Source organism: Protopterus annectens, chromosome 2.part0 (assembly GCF_019279795.1).
Source record: "Protopterus annectens isolate FY-2018-M chromosome 2.part0, PAN1.0, whole genome shotgun sequence".
In the NCBI taxonomy this organism is placed as follows: domain Eukaryota; kingdom Metazoa; phylum Chordata; order Ceratodontiformes; family Protopteridae; genus Protopterus; species Protopterus annectens.
The window spans coordinates 1744530527-1744550855 of record NC_056728.1 but is presented as its reverse complement, the minus strand read 5'-3'; the positions used below and the strand labels follow the sequence as shown (position 1 = coordinate 1744550855).

The 20329-nt window shown below is 38.6% G+C and overlaps 1 protein-coding gene across 1 annotated transcript in view; it reads right to left on the bottom strand.

Annotated features, from left to right (window-relative positions):
- CASP9 (caspase 9) overlaps positions 1-20329 on the bottom strand; it is a 785542-nt gene that overhangs the window by 721157 nt on the left and 44056 nt on the right. Inside the window, exon 2 of the mRNA XM_044060440.1 lies at positions 1792-1952. Within this exon, the coding sequence (XP_043916375.1) occupies positions 1792-1923 (132 nt within the window). The 5' untranslated portion in view covers positions 1924-1952. The remainder of the gene's footprint in view (positions 1-1791; positions 1953-20329) is intronic.

Below are 20329 nucleotides of genomic sequence, written 5' to 3'. Positions count from 1 at the left end.
AAAAGGCCCCCCCCAAAAATGCAGATAAGTGGATGTTCATGCTAGGTCCAAGACAAAACACAAAATGCAAAGTCTTTCACTGAGAGAGTTCTTTCATTAATATCAAACATTACTGCTAGGTCAGCTTGGATGACATCACTGTCACCTGCCTTCAGTTCCCAGGTTAACAGAAACTAACATCGCTGTGTTAAAAATACGTATCTCTCAGATGTTTGCTGAGAACTGAAGTTGTAAAACAATTAAACACTTCTATATTTTAGACCTAGTAATTACTTCTCTCCAACACAACAGAAAAACCTCTAGCTCTAGACACTGGGTCTGCTTCACTGAAACAGAGATAAGACAATCGTAAAACACTTATTTCAACTTATTTTCTTGAAGTTTGGTAAGTTACTCTGTGTGTTCCAGCTTCTACTATTAAAACAAACATTTGCAGACGTATACAGTTTATATACATTTATGTTCTTTTCAAGTAGGGTACACTGTGGATACATCCTTGAAGCTCAGTACTGTACAAACCCTGTTCAACACCAGTAGTTTAATATGCACATAACATATAGTTCTCTTACATTTGTAAGAGAAGCATATGAATCATGTTGATATTCAAAAAGAATATATGGTCATTTACAAAAAAATTCCAGATAGCTGGGCTGGCAGTGTCACAATGACTTGCCATTAGAAGAAAATCAGAGCCCTTGAAATGCATGTCCTGCTGGATCAAGTGGCAAGCAAGATCTGAGGTAATCTGAGAACCAGAGAGAATTTTGGGTAAGGGAGGAGTCATAGCCCTGGATCCAAAACTTGAAAAGCGCCAAGGATGGATCCAATAACCCAACTGCTGAATTGGAAGAAAAAGACAATAGTGGCGATACAAGTACACTGGTTGTCTTAAAAAAGACATCAATCTGACTGATACAGCCTTCTGTTCAGGAAAATCAAAGCACTTCTCAGTTAATCTTTCATCATAGTGTGCGTTTGGATAACAACAGCTCGTCAGTGGACACTTTGCAGCTACAGTTTGATGCTTCAGGGTGCTGACTGGTGTACAATTATGCCTGCTGATGTACAGCAATGCTTAGGACTCATTGTTCTGCACTGCACTCGGTGAAGACACAAGTAGCAAGGCAAAAGCATAGCTAGGGTGGGGCAAAGGGTAAGGTAGCATGATCAGTCTTTAGTGCGCACCAGCATAGCTAAACGCATTTGCTGTCACAATTAAAGTGCTGCAGCACTATGTGTGCGGTATGAACTGTAGCAACTCCTTGCTACAAATGCAACACGCAGTTTGCTACTGTTTAAAAGGAGAAAAACAAATACTGGAAAACAATTTTTTTTTCTTTTTCTTTTTTACTATTTGCTTTTTTTTTCTTTTTGGCTCTGCAACTTAAAGTCAAGGGGAGAGGGTCAGGAACTAGATTAGGGAAAGGCCTCTGCCACAGAAATACCTAGCTACACCACTGTAACAATGTGTTGCTGTGCAGATGCACTAACACAAAAATTCATGCTTCTTACACAAAAAAAAAATGTCCTTCAAAACTGACAGAACAAAGTATAAAACAAAGGTTAGCAAGTCTCTTCCAGCAAAGTAGCTGATTCTGGGATCCACTACTCTTGGAAGTAATCCACGCAAGTTGTGTGAATTTTAAATAAAAATGAATTGCAAACTGTTAACAATACCTTTCTGAAAAACTTGTTCTGTACTATTAGCTTGCAGGTGCGCATGGGAAAAAAAGCACTCTCTCATGACCTAAACATACAAACAGTAAGCAACACAAATGTAAATGTCCGTACCTTTATTTCCTCAATCATATCAGGAGTAAAAATCTCATAAGAAATCATTAAGTCATACAGCTGGCTGACCCGTATTTCTGAAACTAGTTTTAACCGATTTTTCCGTAGTATCCTTCTCTGTTCCTCGTTCATTTTAGCACTAGAGATGCGACTTTTATCAGCTAAAAGAAAAGTCCACATATAAATGGTAGCAAATAAACAAAATAAGTGCAACAATAATATATTAGGCATTGTTACATTCCTAATCTGAAAGTTAAACACAGGAAAAAAATCAAGTAGCCAATGTTCACAAACTCAGTCACATTCCATTTGCAGGGCATCAACAGCTTCTTTATCAATATATCAAAATTCTATAATCAAGCTAAAAAACAGTCTGAGAAATGATTCAGCCATTTATGCAACTATAATGCAAGCTTGCACAGTAGTCATGGTGTAAACTGACTGTTCTTTTTGTTTTCAATACCTTTAATAAATTATCGTTTAAGACACCTGAAAAGAAATCATACTAGCATTTTTCTCATTATAAATGTTAAACATTACATATAGATTTTCTTTATTTCTTTTTTACACAACTCTTTAGTCCAACATTACATAAATTGTTCAATTCCTGACTTCTCTTAAACCTCACTCCTCCTCATGAACATTACTTTGCATGTATTGCTCCTACAAATTCCATTTATTTCTATGTAATTTGCTTCTTCCCCTTTCCAACAATACCATTGTAATTTTTTTTTAACTCTTTAATAATGTTCAATACTTCTAATACAGCTACTTTAGATTTTGATTTACTTCAATTTTCCTAGTAATTAATTTTCTGGTATTCAATAGAATTAAATGTTGTAAGGCCTTACCTTGTCTGGGCAATTCAGATCCTGTGTCCCAGCTCAATACATCCATTTGATCCAATCTGTCTGAAAGAATACTCTATAGCGATGTTTAAAAACCTGCCAGCTCATTACGCTCCCCAAAACGTTATGTCTTTCTTACCCATCACAACTCCAACATTTGTTATTTAACCAAGGAAAAATTCTTTGAAGTCTGCTTGGGGTGTAAAAATACTTAAGCAAATACTTTCAAGCAAAAATCCTAAACATTCTGGACTTGGTTACATAATCTGTAACTATACATTTGTCCTCTCACTGTTCCCTTGTAAATGGCTTTTCCAGGCTCTCTTCCCAATCTTTTCTAATCTGTTTCGATTGAGTTGTGCAGTCAAAATTCTATATCCTGTACACCCTAATTACCCTATTTTAACAGCAGCTTCAGTACTAGATTCAACTAAAAACTCTACCAGAATGGGTCTTTCACTTAGGACTCCCCTATTTTTTTCTTTTAACCTCTCCCCTATTTTTTTCTTTTAACCTCTCCATCCCTTTCTCTTCACCTATAGTCTGATATGAATCCCTGGTAGGGAAGACTGTCTCTAATATGTCATCCAAACTTTTGCTTGGCCTCAGCCCACTCTAGTTATCAGCTCCCAATACCTTGGTTCCTTTGCCAGTTTTCTCCAGTAAATTCCAACTCTCTCTTGCCTATTTTCTGGCAAAATCTCCTTTTTCCATTCCATTGTTGGCTTAGTTCTTTCTGCAACTTTATAAGTATTACATTCTCTACGGTTGTTGTTATTCTCCTCAAGGATCTGCACCCAGAGTCCCACTCTTTCTCCTCATTTCTTAAAACTCCTGCCCAACTTCATCATCCCTTTCTACTCTGAATTATAACCTTCTGCTTGTGTTATGTATATGAGCCTTAATTGCACAGCTTTTAAATATCCATTCAAATTATGTAATCCTAAATGATGATGTTCTTTTGGAAGGATCAACGTATGCCATTTAACTCTTGCCATTGTCCCATCCCAGATAAATTATTTCAGCTCTTTATTAATGCTCTCCACAACTTTTCCTCTGGTTGATAAAAATATATCTGACCTGTACATAAAACTAAAGGGACTAAAAACATTTTCACTGCTTGTACCCTACCATCCATATCCATAAACAAGAGATTCCATTTTCTCAATTTTGTATTATCTTGTGTTTAGTCTCTTCCCATATATCATTAGTTGCTTTAACAAACTTTTTAATCCATGTTTATAAATACTTCACTGTACTGTGCCCCTGTAAATATGGGTATTTCTGGACCAATTTTATTTTTATTTATTTACTGACATGTGTTAACCGGGGTTAATCCAACTGAGCCATAGACCCATTTTCAATAGACACGCAAGGAGAAAAGCTCCAGAAATATTACATATTTTTGCAATAAAAATAAGAGCAAAAAAATTAAAACCAGCAAGAAACACAATAAGAAAATCAACAGAGAATATCTGTACATAGTGCAGGTTAAATAATTGACAGATCTAAAGAACATCACACATGAAGTGAATACAAATAGATTGATTTAAAAAATGTTTTTTTCTTTTTCTTTTTAAATAAAGAAATATATGAATATATATGCTATGGAAGTGAGGGGAGCGGGAGATATAAATGTAGATGAGGCACGTACAAGGAAGTAATGAGTAGAATAGGGAAAAGGAGTGAAAGCTGAGAAGAGGCTAGATCAAGTGGGGGGTTAGACAAGGGCAGGACCATGTACTCTTATTTTTTGAACAGATGTTTTTTGATAAATGCTTCTTATGTTTTGAGGGAGTGAGTTCCAAGCATGTGCAATAGAGTATCTGCAGAGGGACTTTCCTATATTTCTATTGTGTTTATATATGTCAAGGAGGTGTTTGCTGGAAGTACGAAGGTGAAGATGGGGGTTGTAATAGGAGACTAGGTTGGAGATGGAAAAGCAGGAAGATGGGTCATTCAGGATAGTGTGTGTAATGTGAAGTTGGGGTAGAAATATTTGTTTAGAGAATTCTGGCCACTGGAGTGATTTAAGGGCAAAATAGTGGTGGGATTTATAGGGGAGATTAGAGGCAAACCTGGCTATTTTGTGATATGTTTGCTCCAGTTTAGTAATAAGTGAAGTTTGAACATTAGTAAGGGCAGGGACAGCATTGAGAAGACAGGGTAGAAGAAGAAGGGACTGAGCAAGGGAAGGTTTGGAAGAAGGTGAAAGAAATTTCTGGTTGAGATACAGAAGAGTTTCTGGTGGGTCTTTTTTATACATTGTTGGATACGAGTATCAAATTTTAGTTCATCATCAATTACTCCAAGTAGGTGGGTATGAGGTACAGATTTGATGATAGTGTTATCAAGAGAGGTGACAGAGAAAGAGGGTTTGTGCTGGAAGTGTTTTGGGGAAGAAGAGAAGGAGTTTAGTTTTTTTTGAATTTAGTATTAAATTGGTTATCAGACAGCTAGGTTTCAACAAAGGTGAAGGTTTGTTGAGTGAGAGCTAGGAGTTCAGGGATGCTGTGGGCAGTGGTGATAGAGTCATCGGCATATTGTAAGTGCAGAGAGGTTAATAGCAAAGTGAAGTTTGTTAGTGAATATGTTGAACAGAATGGGGCCTAGAAATAATCCTTGGGGAACTCCAGTATTTACAGGGAGGAACTGAGAGTGGATAGTTTGCCAGTGGATAGATTGCTGCCTGCTGGAGAGATAACTAGAGAACCAGATGGTAGAGTAGGAAGAAAGAGATGTAGATCAGAAAGTTCAGTAAGGAGTTTAGAGTGAGAGATAGTATCAAATGCCTTTGAAAGATTAAGGAAAAGACAGGAGACAAGCAAGTTAGTCAATGGCTTCAGCTATTATTTGAGTAAAAGAGAGTAATGCAGTGACTGTGCTATGGTGGGGTCTAAAGCCATATTGGGTAAGATTAAGGAGATTGTTGTCAAGAAGGTGTTTGATTAACTGAGCATGGCTGCACTTTTCTAAAATTTTACAAAGGAGGAACAGGACAGCAATGGGTCCAAAGTTAAGAGGGATCAGTAGAGCTGCTGCATTTGTGAAGAGGGATTGTATAAAAGGATTTTCAGATATCTGGGACAACGGCCTGAGGAGATGGAATGATTAATAAGTATAGTAACAGTGTAGGCGATGGATTGTGTAGCTATGTTTGGGAAGTGGGAGGGTAGTTGGCCGGCAGAGGGGGAGCCAGGCTTAAGTTTACTTAGAAGAGATTTAATAGTGGTAATTAGGACTGGTTGGAAATAAAATGTATTGAAAAGAGTTTTTTTTAAGAGGTAATAGAGGGGTTGGGTGATATGTACTATTTTGTGTGAGCTTTTGGATAGTTTTTATGAAACAGCTGCTAGGGAGAGTGGCAGTGCTGTTCAGAAAGGGGTTGGGAGCAGTGGGTTTACCTGGGTGGAGCAGGTTGTTGATGGAGGTCCAGAATTTTTGGAGATTTTTGTGTGACGGCTGTGTTGGTTAGAGGAAAAATAAGCTCTCTTATCTTTGATGATGACTATTTTTTTGGTCTGGTTTCTGAGCTCTTTGTATGTCTGAAGTAATGATCAAATCGGGTTTGTTTTGTAAGCCGGGGGGCATAGTTGGATTTAATTCTGATTTTTCTAGAAGGGGCAATAGAATCAAGAGTGTCAAGGAAAATCTTATTGCAGGCCTTTACAGCCTCATTGAGAGGGACGTGGTATAGGAAGGATCAAATGATGCCAGATAGTTTAGAGTTAAAAATGTCTGGGTCAAAGTGGGTGAGGTTCCGGCATATTCTAGAAGTATGGTCTTTAGGAAATATTAGGTCAGTCTAAAAATAATGGTTGGGGAGTGATCACTTACAAAGTTTAGAATTAATCCAGGGTTATGGTAATGGCTGGGAGACGGAGTAAGTATCCAGTCAAGGATAGGTCCAGAAGGGGAGGTGTTTGTTAGTTCTAGTAGGGGTAGAAATGTGCTGGTGAAATCCAAGGAGTTTGAGACTATGGGTAGGGATGAGGGGAACAGTTTAGACCAGTCTATGTTAATGTCTCAAAGCATGGTGTCTTTTCATTGGGGACATGCTGAGTGAGCCAAAAGAGAAAGTGCTCTAGGACAGGAATATTATTGCTGGGGGGGAATGTATAAATATATGCTTATACAAATCTTGTGTGGGTACACAGTTTACGGCTGTAGACTTTGTTTATCTTCATTAATTTTATACAGTGAAAGGATCTGAATCCATCTCAGAATGGTCCATAGAAATGCCTTTTTCTGAATTTATTTAGTAGATAACATTCTTTAAAAATAAAGCCAACTTGATTACTATGCTTACACCCTTGAATTTCTGAGTCCAATGGTTCTAAATATAAAGCAAACAAAAGAGAGGAAAGAGTACACCCCCAGGCTTGTTCCTTTGCTCAAGCAAAACGTATTAGAGAGGAACCCTTCCACTATACTTGTTACCGCCGATCCTTCATATATCCACGCAATTGACCTTATTATTGTATCTATTGTCCTATTTAAAAAAAAAAATCCCAGCTTACTCTGGTAAACAATTTCTCTGCATCAAGACCCACCAACAACAGAGGTATCTTCTTACATTCTGCTTCCCTCTGGATCATCATTGTTCTATTAATGTTGTCAAATGTATGCCTCTCTTCCACAAAGCAACAGTGATTCATAATCAGTTTTGTAAATGCCTGTGCCATTCATTTTGGTAGTATAGACATAAAAACTTATCACTATGGTTTAAAATTAAATTGGGTCTATATTAAGCTGGGTCTGTCAGGTTTTTACCCTCTTTGGGTAATAGAGCCACAGCAGCTTTCTTCCAAGATACTATTGCTTCCCCTTTTTAAAATACAATCATACAAAAATCTTACGGATCTTTTTTCAATTTCTTCCCTTTGAACATCCGTACACTCAATAGAATGCCATTATTCCTGGAGACTTTCCTGCACATTGATTATACAGCACCATTTTTATCTCATTTTCTCCTGTCTTAACTATTCAGCCTTATCTTCTTCTAACCTTGGCATAATTAAGTCTTCCATAAATAATTCCATTTGTGTTCTTTCTTAGTTTCCACATTCCTCCATTTTATACAAATTTTCACAAAATTTGTAAATTTTACTTCTATAGACTCTCTGGTTATTTTTCTTCTCATAGGTTCCCTAAGTTTGCTGACAACGCTTTCAACTTTCTGATGCCAAAGTCATAAGTTTTTGTGTTCTGAAGTTATTAAATTAGTTGCTTACCAATCTTTCTAAACTCATACATATTATCCAAATACTCACTTATTTTTTCTTTAGCACCCTGCAGTTATTCCTCTTCTTACTCTAAGATTCCCCACGTTCTGCAATACTTTAACCTTTGTTGGGCCCTCTAAATTATTGTTGCTTCTTAAGCGTATATTTTTCTTATTTCCACAGTATTTTAAACTCCATTTTCATTTTATCCCACTCACTAGCTATCAGTTCTGAAGAATATTTCCTATTAACTCTCAAATAATTTCCACTACCCATTCCTTGAATTCCTTTCTTTTCAACAGGTAGGTTGGAAAGCATCAAAGTCTCATTTTTACTTCATTACCCTTCATTTTTATCCAAGTGTTGTTTTTTTGTTTATTCAAAATAGTTATTGGATGTCTGTCAAAGCCTTCAATTAGATACACATGCTCCTGTCAAATAGGATTTCTATCCAGTCTAGCCCAGCTTTCATACCTTGGGGAATAATGTGCAAATTCTGTCAGACTTCCTACTATTGAATTCACATCTTCTTTACCAAATACCTTAAATAATTTCTTCAGAAATGTACTATTGTTGCATTTTTTCTTTCTAGGTCCCCCTGATACATCCTCATTATTGTAAATGTTTCTGTCCCCATCTATAAGGATTATGTTCAGCTGAAAGTAGATAATTTCTCCCCAAAAAACCTTAAGCTTCATAACAGTAGTTTTTGGTGGAAAACAGATACATGCCAGTGTAATCCGCCTCCCTTGTCAATAGCCAATTAGGCTCCCCTACACAACCTCAACGTCAAATTATTCTAGCATCAGTAGCCCGCAGGAAAAAAAAAACAGATGAATGGCATATCACCAAATGCTTTTCCCCATAGGAAATCACTGCCTGTGCAATTTCTAATTGTGCATCCAACAATTATTCACTTCTTTAGGGAGTGACACCATGAAGTTAGTATATATACGTTTGGGAGTGTGGGAGCTTGCCCAGCGCCCATGTCAAGTGAGTTACTAGGTGGCTCGAACAGCAAAAAAGGGTTTTTCACCCTTTTGGATTTAAGGCATTTTTTTTAAACTTTCAAGAAGTCGTGGTTTCATAGTAGAACTAGCCCCTTCCTACCAGAAATCTACCATTAATGTCTTTTTCCTCCTCCATCATTATTGGAGCTCTTCTAGCAATCAGTTTTATTATTTCCCTTTTTCTTTGTCCACAATATTCTGCCGAATATCCCTCCTGAAATGCACATCCAAATGTGCCTCCTACAACACACTATTTTTTATATATTTCTTAACATAATTCAAATTCCAAAATATGAATAGAACAGCCATTATGTTAAACAGCTAGTGATTCCAACTATCTTACATGACAGCTTGTACTTCCAAATTTTGTCTTACAGGCACACACGCTTTAGCAAGCTAAGTTTTTATACAGTTGTTCCTCTCATCTCGGTTTGAACTTGTGTTACATTTTTCAAGACTTTTGGCTTTAATGCAAACCCTCGAACAAAAAAAATAAGTATGGTTAAAACACCTCACCACCTATTAATTTAGAATAACACAAAATGCACATTTTTAACAAATTAAGTTTAACCCTCCAAATAGGAACAACTACCTCAAACTGACAGCTGCACTCACAAGCATTACCTAACCAAAATGAAGGTTACCATAGTGCATGCTACAGCCAGTGTTCCCACTTACAATGACTGTTGTCTGTTCTTTTCTTAGCTCTTTACCCCTATCAGATGTGAAAAAGCTTGCACGCTTTCAAAAACAATAAAACTCTTAGCCCTTATGAAAAAGTTAGTACACTGGCTACCTTTAAATTAAACTAAACTGTATACTGTTCTATTGAACACACTGAAGTATTAAGGCTGCTGAGAAAGCTACTATCTCTTATTCTCATTCTTTAATTTCAGACTTTATTTTCCATTGAACTGATTGCCATTGTACCTTTAAATTTTGCATTTTCCTCACCAAAAGATGTTCAGAACTCTCAGGATTAATTGCTTGCACCAGTAGACAGCTCAACTCCATAGCTACTGATGAGAAAAGAGAACCAACGGCTCTGCAGAGGCATGAAGGAATCTTTTGTAAATTTCACTCAACAGAATGTACATAATTACTCTAGTCAGCTGCGTTCAGCTGCCAACTTCATGTCTCCTACTGAGAGCATTTGCTAATGGAAAAAAACATAACATCTTTGCGGATGTATGAAACATAGCATTTTCATGCCTTTCATCACTGTGTCTCATTTTTCAAGCCTATTTGCTAACAAAAAAAACCTGCTTATGGCTTATGCCAAGGAGGTCATTAATCTCGACATCCACCCTTGTAAAAACAAGGGAAATTTTTATCTTAATTCACTCTACATACAATATAATGAGTATACTTTAAAACCTGCCCAACAGCCAAATATCACAACATTATATTATCATAAGCATTACATTATCTCATGGTGCAAATCCCACATTTCTTTCAACTAAGGAAAAGCACTTTGTTGTATACGTTAAAGATACTGAAGTAGTAACTGAAAAGACTCCCATCTCCCACATGTAAAATCCCCCTGACCGAACCCTATACAAGACTGCTTTACAGTATAACATGCAGTTTAAATACCATTAAATGCTTTACACAAATATTAATAAAAATATTTTGTTCATACAGTTAGTTTTTCCCCTTTATGTTATTAATGTTTAGGACACTAAAAAGTGTGGTATATGCTTTACAGTCTAACCACGTGTTTAACAAAGTTAACAAAATTCCAGTCTTTCTAGGTCACTTTCTCTTGCAAAGCCATATTTCACAAACGTGAAAAAATATTCCAGACAGCTGAATACAGCACCTTGAATCTCACACCTGCCTCTCAATATTCCCAGATTGCTGGAATAAAATTTCCTGTCTTCTGCCTGGTACACACTGAATAAACATTTTCCACAAACACTGCTGTCTCCAGTTTAATACTTTTCTGTCCCAGTTTTGTCGTGTTCAACTCTTCCTTCTGGTATGAATGCATTATCACTAAATGTAGGTGTTGGCTGCTTTCTCATGGCCATGTTTGAAGCATATTCTCCATGTGCCCTTTCAGTTAACAAATCCTGCTGTTGCTCATAAAATGAATACAGTCTGTTCCTTCCAGTTTTCTCTGACACAGCAGAAAATCTCAGGTTTTCTCTGCATGCTCTGTCTTCTAACTATATTTTGAGCCAACTCTTCTTGATTGGCATCATACTCAGCCAGCCTTTTCTTCATTTCAACCTCTGATTTTTGCAGTTTTTATCAGTTTATCTGAATAACTACTTAAAGCTTCTTCTATTTTTCCAGCCTTTTGATATTTGACTAAGGGTTTATTTTCATCATATCAGACTGCATTTGATTTATGTTTTCCTCTATATTACTGGAAGCCATTCGTGTACCAGTGCTAAAGCTTAAACTGCTTTTTGTTAAACAGCTGCAAGATTCTTGCCAACCAATGTTTTCTCTTCACATTTTCTGGCGGATTTTCTTTCAGGTCCTCCAAATTTTTCTTTGCTGGCATCCAGACAGTGGACTTACTAGTCAGTAAATGAATTTTACCCAAGCCAATACCTTTTCTCACTTTGTTTACATATCAGAGAGCTGAAATTAAGCTGTTGATTTGTGCACAGCTATCTTGGAAGCCCTGTAACAATGTTGGTGTAACAATGTTAACCATGGATAAACATCCAGTAATTTCACAGTAATTTCTGTGTGCTTATACAAAAGATAAAATTAAAAATACACCAGTAACGCAGCCAAATGGAGAAACGGTTCACTTAAAATCCAAACAATAGTATCCAAAATGCACACGGTGAACCAAAGCAAAGAGAAACCAAGGGTAAAAATAAAAAACCTTTAATAAAACATTAGTGCTGTCAGAGTTTGATTTTACATCTGATGAAGCAGTTATATCATTTTTCAACAGATGGACTTAATAGTCAAAGAATCACCTGATCTGCAGCACTATCACTATGGCATCTAAAGGCATGCTTAATTGTCTTAAAGATGCACAACAGTTCAGAAATACAATACTAGCTATCTGCATAGAGTTCTACTTTTTAAAACAGGTTTTAATGGAAGTTTCTCATTTAAACCCTTGTTATAGAAACTCATTGTTGCATAGAACAAGCATGCACCCTACACAGGTTTAGGAACATAGTGAAGGGTCAGGGCATGAGAGCATCCAGGTTAAATGCAGAGGAGGTTAATTTTCATGATGATATAGATAACCTGAAGGCAAAGTTTAAGCAGAGAGGGTATACTGATGCATTAGTTAATAGACCCAGAGAGTCAGATCTACACTAGCAAAACCATATTTCTCAGTGAATAAATCTGGTTATAAAAATCAACAGAAGTTTTAAGAGGGAGAGGATTAGTATTCCCACTTATTACATCAATGATATCAATATGGTGACAGACGTTTATGCGAAATTTTGGCCAATATTAGTCAGTGAGTTGGGTATTAAACATATAATGAGTGAGAGACCGACTTTCAATTTTAAGAACAAGATGTCCCTAAAAAGACTTACCCTAGAAACAGAGCGAAGGAAGTAGTAAGGAATGGCATACAGCCAACTACACCCTGTGGAAGATGTAATTTTTGTACATATTCAGATTCCACGGAATTATTTAGGCATCCAGAGAGTGGTAGGTTGTTCAGATTTAGTGTTCAGGCAGATTGCAACTCTGGAAATATAGTGTATTTAGCCATCTGTAATATATGCATGTTGGGAAAAAGTACAGTTTTGTACCTACCATAAATGTAGATGTTCGAAGATCCACATTGCTGCAGTCCTTACACTTGGGTAGTCCGCTGTAATATCAAAGTATAAGGCTGACGTCGGTCAAGGCGCATTTAACTGACATCAGGACGTCAGGGTACAAATGCGCATGACCGACGTCATATCCTCAGTCTTTTCTTGCCCCAGATGTCAGAAGACCCTAAAATAAAGGTCAAAACCAAAGACAGCAAACACCCAACCAACCACCCTTGCACTAACTATATGTACAAAATATACAATATACACAAATGTACAACCCAACCCACACAACCACCTCTAACTACAGAGGGAAGGAGGGAGGAAAATGGACTGCAGCAATGTGGATCTTGAACATCTACATTTATGGTAGGTACAAAACTGTACTATGTTCTTCATCTCACATTGCTGCAGTCCTTACACTTGGGTAGAATCCCAAAGCAGAGGTAAGGGAGGATGGCTAACTACAAGGAAGCAGGAGCTGCCAACATGCCCTGCAAAACAGCAGTGGCAAAACCAGCCCTGGATTTAGAGTAAAGCGGCAGGTGATAATGCCTAGAGAAAGTATGCACTGAACTCCAAGTAGCTGCCTCCAAAATATCCTTGGTTGCCACCCCTCAAAAAGCTGTTGAAGTGGCAGTAGCCCTAGTGGAATGAGGCCTAATCCCAGCTGGAACCTCCTTGCCATGATGGGAATAACAGAAAGCAATGCAAAACCCAATCCACTTAGAAAGTTTGTTTAGACACAGGCTTGCCCTGAGAACTCAAAGCAAAAGAAACAAACAACTGCTGAGACTGCCTGAACCCTTTAGTTCTGTCCAAATAATAGCAACTGCCTGTGTACATCTAAAGTGTGCAAAATCTTTTCCCCTTTATTTTGGGGATTTGCATAAAAAGTAGGCAAATGAATAGTTTGGTTTAAAGCCACACTAGAAACCACCTTAGGCATAAAGGAAGGATTAGTACGTAATGATACCCTATCCTTATGGAAAATCAAGAAAGGCTCAACTGCCATAAGGGCCTGCAATTCAGAAACCCTTCTTGCAGAGGTAATTGCCAACAAAAAAGCAGTCTTCCATGATAAATATTTCAACTCAGAAGTAGCTGCAGGCTCAAAAGGTTGTAGAGTGAGTTTCTCCAACACAAAATTGAGATCCCAAGCAGGAGTAGGAGCTCTTCGTGGGGGTCTTATATTCTTTGCCCCTCTAAGAAATTGCTTGAATAAAGGATGAGAAAACAATGGCGGGACACAATCATAGTGAGCCGAAATTGCTGCAGCATGAACCTTAATAAAAGAGAAAGACAAACCCTTGTCTAGTAACTCAGTAAGATATTGAAGAGCCACACTCAAAATTAGGCTCAGAAACATCAAAATCTTTTGCTGCACTCCAAAACAAAAATCTCTTCCATTTATCTGCGTACACTTTCCTTGTACTAGGCCTTCTAGCTTCCAAAATCACATTCAAAACTTGTTGTGGAAGTGGAGACCCTCTATGGTTCAAAACAGAATATGCCAGGCTGTCAGGTGCAGAGAGTGAAGTTTGACATTCAGCAAATGGCCGTCCTCCTGTGACAACAGGTGTGGAATTGAAGGCAAAGGCCATGGAGGCTTCCTCCAGACTTCTCAGTAATGGGTACCAGTGCTGTCGAGGCCAATCTGGAGCTATTAAAATCATCCTTGGCTTGTCCTGTCTGACCTTTAGAAGTACCTTTGGGAGGAGAGGCAGAGGAGGAAAGGCATACACATGAAGATTGCTCCAATTGAAAGAAAGAGCATCCACTTTCCAAGCTGTGGGATGAAACCTTTTTGTGCAAAACTTTGGCAGCTGATGGTTTAGTGGAGAAGCGAACAGATCTATGTCTGGAGTTCCCCATGACACTGTCAATTTCTGAAATACTTGAGGATCTAATTTCCACTCGTGGGGATCCATAATTCGTCTGCTCAACACATCTGCTAAGGAGTTCTGTGCTCCTGGCAGAAACCCTGAAGATTGAGCTGTAAACTGAGAGCAGTCTCCCACAAAATCATTGCTTGCCTGCATAGAGGATAAGAATACGTCCCCCCTTGCTTGTTGATGTACCACATGACAGTTGTGTTGTCTGTTAGAATCAACACCTGCCCTGGAAGAAGTAATTCCTTGAAAGCTATTAATGAAAACTGGACTGCTAACATCTCCTTCATGTTGATATGTAGATGTTGTAGTCTGGCAGGCCACTTGTTTTGTATCCACTTTCCATGTAGATGAGCTCCCCAAGCTTTGTCTGAGGCATCTGTCGTTAAAATCTGACTCGCCTCTGGCGGGTCACAGAGAGTCCCTTGTTTAGGTGACATTCCTGAGCCCACCATAAAAATTCCTTTTGAATGCAAGGTATTATTTGAATGACAGTGTCCAGATCCTGGCAGTGCTGTGTCCATACATTTTGAGATACCATTGTAGCTTCCTCATATGCAGTTTGGCATTGGGAAGCACCAGAATACAAGATGCCATGAACCCTAATGCTTGAAGGACTGTCCTTGCAGTCAGCGGACTGATGAGATAGTTGGTAAAGGGATAGACTCTTTTGTTTGTCCGGGGTTAGAAAGGCCATCTGGGATGCTGTATTCAGTCTCACACCCAGAAAGCACATGTCCTGAGAGGGTACTAGACTGGACTTTATTTCGTTCACAGAATACCCCAGGCATCTTAGCACTGCTATCACATATTCCAAATGATGAAGAAGCTCTTCCCTTCCTTGGGTCAAAATCAGGCAGTCGTCCAAATAAGGATAGATCTGTATTCCTTTTAACCTGAAGAAAGCTATCACTGGAGCCAGAACTTTCGTGAATACTCTGAGATAAGCCAAAGGGCAATGCAGAGAACTGATAGTGAGAAGTCCCAGCTCAGCAGATACTTCCTGCAACTTAGTCTGATAGGAACATGAAGGTAAGCCTCCTTGAGATCCAAAGTTACCATCCAATGATCTTTGCCCAGCAGAGGTAAAAGCTGCTGTAACGTCAACATTTTGAACTTGGGAATGTCCAGATAAGTGTTGAGGGTAGATAAATCCAAAATTGGTCTCCACGTGTTCCCCTTCTTTGGTACTAGGAACAGGCGAGAGTAAAATCCTAGGCCCACTTCTGGCATAGGGACCGGCTGTATGGCCCCTATTTGGAGTAACAGAGAAACTTGCTTGTGAGCCTCTATTCTTTGTTGAGGAGGAATGTCTGGCATGCCTTTGAAAGGAGGCAAGGTATGGAAATAAAACCTGTAACCGTGGTGTATGATATCCAATACCCATCTGTCTTGGGTAATTAAACTCCAATTTTCTTTGAAAAGTGCCAACCTTCCTCCCAAAGGTGCTGCCAGGCGAGAGGCTCTGGCAGCTGAAAAGGTAGGTCATTGGGTCTGTTCTGAAAGGACTGACCCCTGCCCTCACCGAAGACTGTGCAGGAGAACTTCCTGTTCTAGGCCTGAAAGAGCCCTGAGCTCTGCCCCTACCGTCTAGATCTACCCTAGACTGTGAATCATAAGAAGGATCGTCCACCCCTTAGTAGGCCAATTTCTACTAAACTTTGGAGGCTGGACCTGCAAAAATCTTTAACAGTCTGCATAGTCTTAGCCTTGTCTTCCATTTTCTTTAAAACTGCCTCAACAGGAGGACCAAACAACACATCAGTTTGTAAAGGAGCATCTAAAATCCTTGTTTTAACATGTTCAGACAAATTTTGATCCCTTAGCCAGGCGTGCCTGCGAAGAACTGTCCCAGTGGCAGCCACCCTAGTCGAGGCCTGTACAGCATCAAAACCACATTGCAAAGAATGCTTACCCACCTGTTCAGAAACATGCACTAAATCTTGCAACTCTTTACAATCAATACCTACTGCCAGAGCATCAACCTTAGACATTAATTGTGAAAGGAGATAGTTCTGGTATTTCAACATGTGAAACTGGCAATTCAAAGCCCTCATAGCAAGAGTGGAAGAAGTATAAACTTTCTTTCCCCATCTATCCAAGGCCCTAGCCTCTTTGTCTGCAGGAACGGACTCTTAACAACAGAAGCCTTAACACCTTTAGGCCCCTGACTAACAGTTTCTGGGTCAGCCCTAGGACTCTTAAAAGATACTTATGAGCTTCAGGCACCCTGTAATACCTATCCGGCTTAACAGGAGCAGGAGGCAAAGGAGCAGGATTAAGACAAGCTTCTGCAAAAGCATCTTCTACTACATCCAAAACAGGAGGTATAGCCAAAGGCCTATGCTGGGGTAAAACAAAATTCCCTAAGCCTTCTCCTGGAATCAGAGAAGTCCTGACCTTCCCACTTAAAATGCTCCCTCATGGAATGAAGAGTTTCTGAAAAGAAAAATCCTCAGGAGGAGAAGCAGAAGGAGTAGAATCATCCAGATCAGAATCAGAATAAGGAGAGTACTCCTGCAAGTCTTCAGCCGAAGACTCTGAAACATCGAAGCCTGCTCAAAACCCCCAGCTCAGGCTCCAACCTAGGTCTCTTATCAGGAGGGCATAGAACCCTAATTAAAGTAATCAAATCTTCTGCCATTTTAAGCATATGCTTCTTGGGCACAGTACCTGAAGAGCTAGGGTAACACCAACTGAAGCCAAACCTGGCCTGCCCTGGGAGAAGCCTTTGAAACAGAAGGAGAGGGCCTAGCCACCCTAGGAAGGGAGGGAGTATAGTAACCTGAGAAGCCCCTCAGCCTGACTTGCCTCCTGAGAGGCCACATCCTGCAATAATAAGGTCTCCCCTGGGAACACAAAGAAACCTCCAGCGGCTCCACCGACACCTCAAAGAACCGCGTCCGGTACAGACAGTTCTTCTAGCCTAGGCTTAACTGCCTTGTCCTTGCGCTTCTTGAAGAAGCGGGCCGACATCAGGCGGCATTTTATAATTACACCGCTTCCCAAAGACTAACCTTGCACAATCCAACCTTCTCTTTATAGTGCGTTTATTAAATCTAGCACAAGGCGACAGCCAACAACGTCGTGCTCAGGCCCTAAGCAAGGAATACACAAAGTATGATAATCTCTATGCGGTATCTGTTTCCCACAAAATACAATTATTGACTTTTTCTGACATCCGGTAAATCACTGAGGCAAGAAAAACTAAAATATTCCCAACTTTGAACTCTGTCTGAAACTTCAAACTTGAAAAATCTCAGAACGCCAACCGCACTTGCAATGCTGCTTCTGCATCGGACCATGCGGCAAAAAAGACTGAGGATATGACGTCGGTCATGCGCATTTGTACCCTGACGTCCTGATGTCAGTTAAATGCGCCTTGACCGACGTCAGCCTTATACTTTGATATTCGGGCCGACCGAGGACAGCGGACTACCCAAGTGTAAGGACTGCAGCAATGTGAGATGAAGAACATCCAATCCTAGATTAAGAGACAGGGTCAGGGAACATCTATATGACATTAGAACAGGGAGTGTTGCTAATGCACTATCGAAACATGCATCAACTTTTGATAATGCACACAAGTTTAGATTTATGGTGATAGAACAGGTAAAATCGAACAAAGTGGAGATTTGGGAAATCAAGCAGAGGTTGCGGAAACAAGATGGATAATTAGACTTAGAGCTGGCATTGGCAAGGGTTTAAATGAGAAACTTCCATTAAAACTTGTTTTATAAAGTAGAACTCTATGCAGATCGCTAGTACTGTATTTCTGAACTGTTATGTGTCTTTAAGACAATTAAGCATGGCTTTAGATGCCATAGTGATAAAGTGTTGCAGATCATGTGATTCTTTGACTATTTATTAAGTCCATCTGTTGAATGATTTTACGTCGGATAAAGCAGTTATAACAAACTGTGAAAGCGCTAACGTATTATAAAAGATAAAATAACTTGAATGAGACAAATGTGAAAGACACAATATACCATTGTGGACCAGAAAAGAAAGTTGCAACAAAAATTAAGAAAATCGGATGACGCACAATAACCATTAATAAGATTACAAGACTGAAGGTTCCTTTCTCAGTCATAACTAGCTATGTTACTGGGACAGTCTGTGAAAAAAAAAAACTCACAGTATGTAGTTCAGAATGAAGGTTTCATTATCACTGGTAGAAGGGTCTGGCATTCAGTTTTTGACTTTTGGTTAACATTTGCGCAAATGTACATGCTTTTCCTATGTCTGTATTAGTTTTCCCATGGTATCAAGGTTTCCTCCCACAAAGATGCTTGCTGAAAGGCTACTCTTGATATACCTATATTTATTTTATTTACCCTTGCCATCATGGTCTGGGTGGTACATGAAAACTGGCTAAAAAAGACCAGTTCCCTTACCTAGTTAAGCAGAGTGACAAAGAAATATAGATACAACAATGGAGTCTTATGGGGCCCATTTTTTCTAGTCTCCTTTCAAAATGGAATATGCATCTTTACATCAAGTCTTATCAGAGAAATTATCACAGTAATCCTGAGTCTGTCAGCAGAGTTACGGAATACGTGAACTAAGCAGTACGCCTACTGTACTTAATAGCTTTACGCAGATGAATAAGTAAGTATTTTGGCTATCTGTTTTAAGTTTTCATACTGCTGCCTTTAGTAACTACTAAGCTTCTCAAGCATTACCAACTACATTAACTTTGAAGGCTACTTGTTAACCAAACAGCTTACTACATTTAAAATGTAAAAGAAGCAAGAAAACAAAATATGTCAATGGACTAAGAATGTTTCAAGTACATCACTTAAATTTATATGCTGGTCATACTGAACAATATTCAAAGCACACTGGTTCTGCAGACACAGGCATACCAGGAGAGGCAACCACACAGAAGACTACAATGGATTAATGTGGTGAACTGCAATGTAAAGAGTTCTCTTTACAGTGACTACAGCCCATGTAAAAAGACTTAGCCCTTCTAATACAAGTGGCAAATGTACCTTTCTATCAGATAACAATGGCAGAACACAGAGGCCAAGATAAACTTATGAAGACAGAGGAAAACTGAGTTAAGATCACAGAAAATCTACAAGTGTAAAACTAAAACAATTTTCTGTTATCAGAACATTTCATTTACTTACTTACTCTCAAAGTACCTATTTACTCCAGTTTAAAGGCATGGGAAAAATGGAGCCTATCCCAACATGCAATGAGTAAAAGGAAGACAAAATATACATGGCTAGTGCACTATTCCATCATGGGATGCAAACACATACTCCCATGCGCAGTACACACATCTACAGGCAATTCAAAGAAAGAGTTCACACATGGCACTGTGAACAAAATGAAAACACTCATCTGTGTTAGCATGTCTGGCAGGAGATTTGTGTATGTTTTCAGATTAACTTGCATTGTATGCTAGCATTATGAAATGTAAATACATTTTTTTTAAAATGCAGAGTATTTCCCTGTGTAGAAAGTGCAAACTCCACAAAGCGGACACAGGGAGAAAAAAGAACATGATTTTATTGTATATAAAAGTCCAAAGCTTTCGGGTAATAACCCTTCTTCAGCGTGTTCAAATTCAGTCACAAACCAACCTGACATTTAAATACAAGCATCATGACACAGTCCAATTAAATTTCCTTTTCAATTGGCAATAATCATCTTAAAGTAAAAGTATATGCAATTCAGTAAAAATAAGGTATTGATAAAAATTTTAACTGAAAACAAACATGCTTAAAAATCATATAAAACCATATATAAAAGTTAATGCAACATTATTTTAACATCATTTGTTTCCTTTTCAAAACT